Source organism: Solanum dulcamara, chromosome 8 (genome assembly GCF_947179165.1).
Source record: "Solanum dulcamara chromosome 8, daSolDulc1.2, whole genome shotgun sequence".
NCBI lineage: Eukaryota > Viridiplantae > Streptophyta > Magnoliopsida > Solanales > Solanaceae > Solanum > Solanum dulcamara.
The window spans coordinates 55,900,935-55,912,733 of record NC_077244.1 but is presented as its reverse complement, the minus strand read 5'-3'; the positions used below and the strand labels follow the sequence as shown (position 1 = coordinate 55,912,733).

Genomic DNA, 11,799 nt, shown 5'->3' with positions numbered 1-11,799 from the left:
AAAATCGAGTGACGCTAAAGCAGCCAAGAGCTCGCTAAAGCGACCAGCCCACTTAGGCGGGTGTCTCTTTAGCGGGTCACTTAAGAGACCAGGCGTCACTAAAGCGATGCCCACCTTTTAGGTGGGTGTCGCTTATGCGATCGTCGGGTGGTCTCTAAAGTGATACCTGAGGGTCGTTCTTAAGACTCGTTTCCAAACTTCATTTCAAATTTCAAACCTTATTTTCTCCTTTAATTCTTTGGTAATTTGGGCGATTCAAAAGGCTAACTTGTATAGATTTTCGAGAGGAATCTAGTGGTATATTCAGAATTAGGATTTGAGGGTTCTTTCACTATAAATTCTCCTTTTTCCTGTGTTTCTAGTGTCTTGAGCTTGGTAGTTGATCACTTATGCATGTTAAGTTTGACTCTGATTTGGTGTGTGAATTATGTTCCATCGTGGAACATGAGCTGAGGGTAGTAGTTAGAGCCTACCCTTGGGGTCAATTTTGGATTTCCAGACGCGAGTCCCACATTTTTTATTTTAGACCTCAAAATTGGTCCATCTCCAAATTCAATAATTTTAGTGTCATAATGACCGTATTAACATTGTGATTCTATTATTTATAGTGTGGTAATATTCGAAGGCCGTTTAAAAGGGAAAAGCTTCAGTTTCGTAAGTTGGAGCGCATGTGGTCGGCTTACAGGTAGGCTATAGTTTTACCCTCATTAGACTGAGCATGTTTAGGAAATTATACATTTTATTGTATGAGTTTGGAGGGGTTCAAGTGTCGAGCATGCTAAATTCCTAGATTCCATGCCCTAGGTGTTACTTTAAGTAATTGGTGGACTATTTAAGTATGACTCCTATGGTTGTTAGTTGTTCCTATCCTGTGATGAATAATGTGTATGTGGTTATATGTTTGGAAGCATGTTTGGCCTTAGTCTAGGCTTAGACTAGTGTTGCCTTAGACTTGTGCAATTTTTGTATCGTTGGGCCTTAGAAATTCTCCGACGTCATTTCGGACAGTTAGTTCCCTGTATACTAATGTAGCAGACTTAAGTCTGATAGTCTGAGCCTTAGATAGGCAGTAACTTTATTTGTGATCTTACCTCCATAATGCCCTATTCTCCTATCGGTCTTGTATCGCTTGGTTCTTGATTTTAGAGGTTTTCTTGGTGGTTTGAGTTATATTTGGTTCGGGCTGGAGCGGTGCATTGATGACACTCTTGTTTGGGGGTACTCCCCATGATGCACGGTTGGTTGCTCATTATAATTCATCTGATTACTTAACTACAGATACCCGATTAAAGTCCGTGGTCTAGCTTACTTGTGTTCAGCTCCTTAGCTACAGATACCCTATCAAAGTTCGTGGTCCAGCTTACTTGTGCTCAGGCTCCCTAGCTACAGTTACTAGGTAATAGTCCGCGGTCTAGCCTACCCGTGCTCGACCTTTGGCTACAGTTACCAAGTTAAAGTCTATAGTCTAGCCTTCTTATGTCGACTCATTGGCTATTGTTACTTGGTTAAAGTTCGTGGTCCAGATTGCACGTGGTTAAATCCTGATTCCCTGATAAATCTTCGGTTTAAGTCTTTACCTACTCTCAGCTTTAGGTTGAGGTATTAGAGTTTGGAAATGGTTTGGTTCAAGTCCTAGAAATGGTGGTATTAGGGTAATCCTTTTGGCTCCGTTCATTTTCCTTCAACTATTCTTGCATCTGTTGGGCTTATGGGAGTCCGTACAGGTGGTTACACTTTACTTGTTCACGAGCATACCCATCGGATTTATGGGAGCCCAGCGGCTTTAGTTAGATTCCCTCTCTTTGTTTGATAGTGCGCTCGTGTACATACCTACATTTTCTTTGTGCCCTATCTTTGGTTATGATCTTTTACTCATATATTAGTTTACTTTTGCTTATCTTGTTCAGGTGGCCTATGATGCCTGCTGGGTACCTATTGTTTTGGTACTCATACTATACTCTACATCTGTTTTCGTGATGCAGGTCTGATTACTAGCTACCAGAGTTGATTCGAGCCAGCTGCGGTCCTGATCGAAGGCGAGGGTGAGCACACTACGTTCTGGATTTACTCATCTCCTTCTGTACAAATATTTTTCCTGCCTTTTGCTGTTTGAGACAACTCTATTTTCGTGGTTCACTTTTGGGACTTGTACTCTTTTATTAGCAGCTTTGTACATGTGACTTCCAGGTTCTGAGAGGGATCCTTTATATATATATATATATATATATATATATATAGTTGCTTCCACCTATTCATTGTATGCTATTATTATCACTTTACTATTTTAGATTAGATTGCTGGTCTTCTACCCTGACATCCCATTACTTGCAGCTCTGGGATATGGGTTGACTTGACTACTAGTGGGTCATAGTAGGTGTCATCATGACCCGAGAAATTGGTTCGTGAGATTTATAACTACTCAATTGAGAAAACCTAAACTACTTAGATGCTAAAAAGTTGTATAAAGATTATAGCACGATCCCTGACTTTCGAAAAGAGAATATATGGAGACGAGCCTGAAATCTTTGGATTGTAGCCTTCCTTGCACTAGGAATCTCTTCTTTCCTTCTCTCCAACCCTAGAACAACCTCTTGGCACTTAGGAGAAGAATGAGATAATAAAAACACACCCTTTTTAACTTCTTTCCCATCGAATCCCGCTCTGGCGGCCAAATCTCGCTCCGACGGCTCAGCACGAATGGTGCTCAGTAAAATGGGCATAATATTTTTCTATGAACTTTGAATGAGGCAAATTCGGTGGTGTTGGAAACAAGACTCATAGACTTTTAATTTGATAGCTAATGAGCCACCTAATTCATTATAGGCTGAGAGATGTGGTTGTTTGAAGTTTACCCTAGTTTGAACTCAAGTCCAAAACTAAATTGGAAAGATACTCTCAACTCAACTTTGAGATAGTACCATTGTATGACATTAATTCACAACTAATGTACTCGCATACCAAGGAACTGATCCTAGTCTTATGAAGAAAGAGATTCGTATACGTTTACCGCAAATATTTTTAGTAACGATGGGATAGACTGTTATAATAGATACCAATTTACCCCTCATTCGTCCCTGAATAACAATAAGGACAAGAGGGCAAGAGCGAATCTAAGAGTTTTTCGAAACTAATGATGAGACATCATTAAAACTTAGCAAAAAATCACATCCCAAACTAACCCTTTTTATGTCAAACTCTATATTCAAAGTTCTACTAACCCAAAATCTATTTTGAAAGTTTCTATGGGATACTATGTCCCCCACATATTATGATACCACGTTAATTTTTCTCAAACACTACACCTCGAGACACCAAATATCTCTAAATGACACAATTCATAAAGTTTATTTGGATCTATTGTAACTGAAATCTTGTCAACTCTCATACTAGGGGGAACTTTACTCGGGCACTTACACCCTAACAAATGCTATAACAAGCACACCATCCCCACTCAAAGAGAAATAACCACAAAGTATCTTATGAATCAAACACAAGAATTAAAACACCCCAAATAAGCATGCAAGGATGCTCATTCAAAATCAATAATCGAGCATTAGTCACATTCACCGGCAATGACCTCAGCATCACACTCTCGCCAGAAATGACTTTGATAACACACTTTTCATCTCATCACAGTGTCCAGAAACAAAATACAATTCGACATGGTCATACAATAATGAGAAAATAATAAGTTCAAGCAATTCACAATCATAATGGGACTATCAAGGCATATCATAAGATTCACATTAATGTCAATATCAAGCATTTTATCACAACGGTCCTCTCATGATACCTACAAGCCCTTAGTATGTATTGAAATGCGACATCCGATCCAATAAATATGTTGAAACGTGACATCTGATCCAATATATGTGTCGGAATGTGATACTCATCCAATATCACAATCACAATGCACAATTGTAGTCCATAATGAATTGTTCACATACTAGCATAATCAAGTAATCAGACTCATTGCATGTAATTGTTCACAAAAAGTCATTTCATTAGCTTCATTCTATTTTTTACTTTATTAACAATATTTTATCAAACCTTCTTTATTTAAGGCATAACTTTTTGGTATAGCAAGTTCAAGATTATGAATTTCACAGTCTTGAGATTGTAGATCAATCACAATAATATATTAATCATCCAACCACAATAATTAAATGCATGGTAAACATCACAACGTTACTCAGTCATGATTAAGGGTCTCTCTATGATATAGATTAGACCATAACCTACAACCATATTAATCAAAGAGGTTCATGGCATGAGATCTATCAACACTAAGTCATTCACATTCATCCTTTTATTTCAGGATTCACATTACTCAAGTAATTCACAAGGAATAATCAGCATAAATACACAAAATATTTGGTAGAATCACATCCCTTTATATACATCAATAACTCATAACCCACAGGTTTCAAGATCTCTTAACAACCCAGTAATAGTCTATATTTAATCCCGCAAGGGTCATTGGTCTTCTAACTAGTTTTCACATAGGTTAACATTTAGATTGAACCTTTATCACTAGTCACATAATAATCATAATCCACAACATACATTCCCACTCCAAACATTAATTGACAATCATTTAACCATCCAGACTCCGTGCCCGAAGGCATAGACATGAAATCTCCCATCCATCTACATTATATTAAGCAATGAAAATGAATTTATAACTACTCAATTGAGAAAACCTAGCCTACCTGGATGCCAAGAAGTTGTAGAAGGATTGTAGCACAATTTCTGACTTTCAGAAGGAGAATCTAGAGAGATGGGCTTGGAATATGTAACAACCTTTTGGGGGTTTCTATGGTAACCCCCGTCTATTTTGGAACTTAGGATAAGAATGAGATAATAAAAATACGCCCTTTTTAACTTTTGTCCCATCGAATCCCGCTCTGGCGGCTCAGCACGGATAATGCTTAGTAAAATTGGCATAACTCTTTACTCCAAACTACGAATGAAGAAAATTCAGTGGCATTGGAAAGAAGACTCATAGACCTTTAATTTGATAAATCATGAGCCACAATTCATTACAGACTAAGAGATATGCTCCTTTGAAGTTGACCCTAGTTTAACTCAAGTCCAAAACTAAAAATTTAACATACACTTTCAACTTAACTTTGAGATAGGAGCATAGTACGACCTTAATTCAAAACTGATGCACTTTCATACCAAGGAATTGATCCTATTCTTATGATAAAAGAGATTCGTATATGATTAGTGCAAATACTTTTAGTAAGGATAGGCTAGATCATTACAGCACTCTTATTAAATGTTTAAGATCAAACAATATGGCGACAAGATTTTACATTCTTTACTTCTTGGTTATGAATTGAAGTACTTCAAACATACTTGCGAAAGAAATATTTTAGCAATAGTATATTTTGAGGTGATACTTTAAAAGCAAAAAAAATCAAAAATTAACCGAACCATACCATATCAAAGAAAAATCGATATGATTAGTATGGTTTTAAAAGATCTAATTTTGATTATACATTATAAGATACCTGAAAAATGAGACGATATAATTTTATAAAAATAACTAACCAAACATTACCATTAACACCTCCAGTCCCAAGTTAAAAGTTGAATCATCAAAATATCTATTAAATTGAATGACTATTTTATCTTTGACCAAAAAGAAATAATTATGTTAATATCACTACAAGAAAAAAAAATAGCAATGGACAAAATTCCTAGCTAAATAGAAAGATTCCATGCTAATTTCATTTATCTACGAAATAGCGATGAATTATATGAAAATTCAATTAGTTAGCTAAAAGCTATTTAGCAATGAATCAACTAAAAATTATCGATAAATTTCATAGTTAATTTCATGCTTTTTATTACTATTCTTATCATATGAATAATTTTAACTACACTCAATAAAAAGAGTGTTTCATCTACTTATTGAGTTGTATAGGTTGTCCAAAATTTAATTGCAACATTCATCTCACATCTCATCTTTACTTCTAGATCCTTAAGATTTCACCATTTGATTTTTTATTCTTTTCATATTAGTTGGACCTTCTATAAAATGAAGAGAAAAGTGTAAGTGTATCTTTCTTAGAGTCCAGAACCTAAAGGACAAACCTTTTTTTTACGGAGAAGGGCTTATAAATACCTTTAAACTATTGAAATTGGTATCAAAAAATTCCTAAATTAACCTATTGGCGACGACATGCCCTTGGGGTTAATCTTTGTGGCTTTTATCACAAACGGCCCTATTAGTTAAATTAATCAGCCTTCTCATTTAATATGTGGCATGATTTGATTCGTTATAAAAATTAATTAACTAAAACTAATTTAACCCAATCGAAACCCGAATCCATCCAAAAAAACCAATCCAACTAAAAACTCAACTATTCTAAAAGGGGAAGAACCCATTAACCTAAAACAATTCCTATCTTCCTTATTGTTGAGGTTTTCTTCCTCTATTCTTTTAGGGTTCTTCAAAAATTCTTATTATCTTCTGCTATTTTTCTAGTCTTTGTCCCTCAATTAGGTTAACTATTATTTTTGTTTAAATGACACATCATCTTCTATTTCTTCTCCTCAACAAGTTGAGTCCCATAAATGTAAGCGGGAATTGATAGAAAAATATTTATTTCTACGATCAATGAGAATGGTGGACGTTGATTCTCCAAATATCGTCATCCTGACTCATTATATTATGATTATTGGGATTGGATCGATAGTAAACTTCCAAATCATGTTTAATTGATGATTCACAATCAAAAGCTGAATTGAATTCAATTCGAAATTTAAAAGAATTGAAAAGGATCTTGAAGGATATGGGTAGCATTGAAATTCATAAATCAACAATGGTGCAAAATTGAATGATAAGATTGTTTTTGAAAGTTCAAATTTGGAGGATAAAATGTTGAACTTGGAGTTAAAGCATCATATTTAAAGGTTTATTTGAAGAACTTGGATGATAATGTACCAAAGTGGGAATTGAAAATACATCAATTGATAAGCTTGCTTTTAATCTTTTGTGATGGTATTGTTGATTTTGTAGCTGCCAAGTTGATGTAGTGTGGTGTAACTTGCTTCTAATTTCTGAGGTTGTTAGTATTATTAGTTGGATAGTTTAGTTATATGAGTATTTTGTAATGTAATGGTTTTAATGTTAGCAATATGTAGGTTAATTGTAATGTAATGTTGGTAATATTCTCCTTGTTAGTGTTTTGCTTACTAATATAATGTTATCAAGAATTCTGCACGTTGCTCTTCTTTTTACAATCTGCTCTTTTTGGCTCTTACTTTACATAAAATAATATTTTATGTTACAAAAGTTTTGCAACTCACAAGAAATTAAAAGCAACAACATACAAGACATCTTCATAGATAACTGGTAATTGCATTGTCATATATTTTGCAACCCACAAAATATTACAGTCAGTTGTTCCCTAATATAGACACTTTCAAGACAGATTAACATTCAAAAAAGTAAAATACTAAGTTTCATTATACCATTACATAACATTGAAAAATAAAAACAACAACTGCATAATGCAGTTACTTCTTTTCTAATGCTTTCCACCCAGGGGCGGATCTACATGGTCTCCAGGGGTTCATCCGAACCCCCTTCGTTAAAAAAATATACTGTATATATAAAATAATTTTTTTAATTTATGTGTACATATTTAATATTGAACCCCCTAAACATAAGGTAAAGGACTAGCTTAGTGGCAAAGGGGGTTCTCATTTTACCTTATTTTGCCTTAGGTTGTGGGTTCGAATCTGAATAACCACACTTTTTTTTCTTCTGATTTTAGGTACATTTTTAGGCTAAGTTTTTGATGTTTTTAAAATTTAATGTAAATTAAAAAACAGCTTCTTAATATATTAATTTTTTTAAATTTTAAATCTTTAATTGAAAAATCACCAAATAAAAAAAAATCCTCTTTTTCTAACTTCTAGGGATTTCATTGTCTTATTTTCTCTCCAACTCTTCTCTTCTCCGATCTTCTTTCTGCTGCTCTCTTTGCTGGCTGCTGCTGCCTCTGGCTGCTGTCCATTTTCCATTGCCGCTCCGCCACTGGCCGCTGCCCGTTGCCGCTGGCCGCTGTCCGTTGTCCGTTGCTTGCTGCTGTAGCCTGTAGCCTGTAAGTTCTTAGTTCTTCTTCCTTTTTTTTTTTCTAAAAATTTTCAGAATTCATTGTTGTACCCATTTATTGTAACATTAATATCGTTTTTAAATTTATTTTAAGCAGATTTTTTCGATTTGATTTCTTCATCAGAAATTAGAAAATTCTCTCTTTGTGTGTGTATGTGTCTTTGTTTTGTGTACATTATAGAGTGATTTTGGAGATTCAAAGTCAGTTGATAAGTTCTCCATGTTTTATGTTAATTGTTTGTTTTCATCGTGCTTTCTTTGTACATTATAATGAAAATTTAAAAATATAGTCATCAATTTAACTAGGATTTATAAAACGATTTTTCATTGTACAAGTATCATTGTCAAATTACCAACTTTTTTTTTATTTTGTCTTTTTTACATGACTTTTCATATTTTACCTATAAGAGTCAGAGATCTTTCATTTTCATACTTTGAAAATATTTTTAAAAAAATTTAATTTGTAAGTAGTCCTTTAAGATATTTTCACAAATGTTATTCTTTGACTTATTCCATTATGCTTTTATAGGAGACTAGGAGTGTTTGGTTGTCTACTCACAAGATAACATATGTATTGCTATCTTATTAGTGGTGTTCATTTTTTCAATAATGTGAGTTGATTTAGAAATGTATTAATTTAAGAGATTTGATATTACCACGTTTCATCATTTATAATGATTTTTTTTGGTCATTCAATGGTGACTATTTGATTATATTAGATCAGTGTTTTCTTATATAACAAAATTGAGTCAATTATTTGATTATCTAAAATTTTACCCTTTTGAACTAATTGGTACTGATCTCAATTCTGATATCTGAGTTTTATTTTGCGGACGAAGGTAACCTTAGTGCGTTTGTCCTTTTTTGGCTTTGGTATAATGGTATTTATTGTCTTATTTATGTGCTCTTTACGATTCAGTTTCAAGCTTCAATGAAGAAGTATTTCACCAAAGTTTCGAAATCAAGTTTAGCCTCTCATAGTTATAGTCAATCTAACCAAGAAGAAAATGCTAATCATTCGGAAGTATCATTACATTCTTCTCAAGAATTTGATTTGGGTTCTTTAAAGTTTGATCCTGGTGAAAGAATCTCAATATTGAACTATCATCCAAATCATCGTGATGTTATTAGAACAGCATACATTTTGAATGGTCCTTGCCAACCTCGTCTAGCAGTGCATGAGTATCCTCAAACAAATATTTTTGGATCAATACGTCGTTTTAATCGTGAATGGTTTGATGATGTATATCATGATTGTTTGGAGTATAGTGTTAGTAAAGATGCAGTCTATTGTTTGTATTGTTATCTATTTAAAGACCATAACATTCATCAAGGAGGAGGTGAAGTATTTTCAAGTGTTGGGTTTAAGAGTTGGAATAAAAAGAATAGTCTTGACAAACATATTGGTCTACCAAATAGCATACATAATCAATCAAAAATGAAATGTCAAGATTTATTACGACAACAGCAGTCTATTCAATTTGCATTTGAGAGGCAATCTAATCAACTCAAGTATGGATATTGGATTCGCTTAAGTGCTTCAGTTGATGTAGTAAGACTTCTCATAACTCAGGGATTTGCATTTTGAGGTCATGATGAATCTAAATCATCACTTAATATGGGTAACTTTCTTGAAATTCTCTCATGGTATGCCAAAAAATGTGATAAAATCTATGATTATGTACTAGAACATGCTCCTCAAAATGATCAAATGATTTCTCCAATGATTCAAAAAGATATTGTGAGTGCGTGTAAAATAGAGACCGTTAAAGCTATTCTTGAGGAATTAAATGGTGATTACTTTGCCTTGCTAGTTGATGAATCCTTTGATGTGTCAAGCAAGGAGCAAATGGCTATTGTATTTCGGTATATTGATAAAAAGGGATTTGTGATGGAGCGACTTATTGACATTGTTCATGTTCAAGATACTAGTGCTTCATCTCTAAAGGAGGCAATTGTTAATTTACTTGCTCAACATTCTTTGAGTCCATCAAGTGTGCGTGGACAATGTTATGATGGGGCAAGCAATATGCAAGGTGAGATCAATGGCCTTAAAATGTTGATTAGGCAAGAAAGTAGATCGGCTCATTCCATCCATTGTTTTGCTCATCAACTTCAACTAACTCTTGTTGGGGTCTCTAAAAAGTGTGTTGAAGTGGGAAAACTTGTAGTATTGGTCTCAAATATTTTAAATATATTGGGATCTTCTTTTAAACGTATGGATGAATTACGTGATTCTCAAAAAGAAATAATTAAAGAGGCATTAGATATGGGTGAACTTACAACCGGTAGGGGCTTGAATCAACAACTTGGTCTTTCAAGAGCTTGTGACACTCGTTGGGGATCTCATTATAAATCCTTTAATAATTTTATTATTATGTTTGGCTCTATTCTTGATATTCTTGAATCACTTGCTCTTGATGCACGAAATTGGATGAAAGAGCTAAGGCAATGGGACATCTCGAAGCTTGCCGAACATACGAGGTTGCGTTCATGTTGCATTTGATGAGAAATGTCTTAGAAATTACAAATGAGCTTAATAAATACTTACAAAAAAGGAGCAAGATATTGCAAATGCCATGCTACTTGTTGAAGTAGCAAAGAGAAGGTTGCAAGTTTTAAGGGATGATGAATGGGACTCTCTTATTGCTAATGTATCTACGTTTTGTATCAAACATGATGTTTTGATACCTAACTTTGAGGAGCCATATGTTAGCTCTTTAAGATCACGACGAAAGCTTGCTAACTATACAATCTTACATCATTATCGTGTTGAAGTCTTTTGCAATATTATTGATTGGCAACTTCAAGAACTTAATGATCGTTTTGATGAAGTGACTACCGATTTGCTCCATGGAATTGCTTGCTTAAATCCAATTAACTCATTTTCAAGTTTTGACATCAAAAAAGTAATGAGAATGGAGAAATTATATCCGGATGACTTTGATGAATCTAATATGAGTGCTCTTGAGAATCAACTTGTAAGTTATGTTATTGATGTTCGTGATATTGATGAAAGGTTCTCCGGTCTAAATGGGCTTTGTGATCTTTCCAAAAGATTAGTTCAGACAAAGAAACATTCTACTTATCCTTTGGTATTCCGCTTAGTGAAACTTGCTCTACTTCTACCAGTTGCCACTGCCTCCGTTGAAAGAGCTTTTTCAGCAATGAAGTTTATCAAAAATGACTTGCGGAGCCAAATGAGTGATGATTTTTTTAGTGGTTGTTTGGTGCCTTATTTAGAAAAAGATGTATTTGATAGTATTTCTAATGATGCTATTATTAAGACATTTCAAGATATGAAACCTCGTAGAATACAATTGTAATAGTGTATGTAGTTGAATTTCAATTGTAAAACAATGTTTTGATATGCTTATTCGTGTGTTTGGTTTCTTAATCCCCCTTCAAGGTGGTGTAATTATTACTATGTTTTGTAATACATATCAAGATATAATAATTTCTATTGTTCAGGATGTTTTTGTATTGTTTTGAAGCCATTTTATGTCAATTTTTTTTTTGTGGAGGAAGAGTGCTTTTACTTTGAGTTGGTGTTTATTTTAAGTCTTTTTAAATATAAAAGTTTACCATTTGCACTTTCAGGAGCTAAAGAGAATTCAAAAGAAACTGAAAAACTTGTAGAAGGGCCCCTGCTTCTTGCAAAATAT

The 11,799-nt window shown here is 34.0% G+C and overlaps 2 protein-coding genes across 2 annotated transcripts; both read left to right on the top strand.

Moving 5' to 3' along the window:
- Nucleotides 1-9,752: 9,752 nt before the first annotated feature.
- LOC129899978 (uncharacterized) lies at nucleotides 9,753-10,640 on the top strand. The gene has a single exon (XM_055974971.1). It carries the CDS (start codon nucleotides 9,753-9,755, stop codon nucleotides 10,638-10,640), a length of 888 nt encoding a protein of 295 aa, XP_055830946.1.
- A 73-nt stretch (nucleotides 10,641-10,713) lies between these two features.
- LOC129899977 (uncharacterized) lies at nucleotides 10,714-11,460 on the top strand. The gene has a single exon (XM_055974970.1). The coding sequence runs from the start codon at nucleotides 10,714-10,716 to the stop codon at nucleotides 11,458-11,460; it is 747 nt and encodes a 248-aa protein (XP_055830945.1).
- Nucleotides 11,461-11,799: the final 339 nt, after the last annotated feature.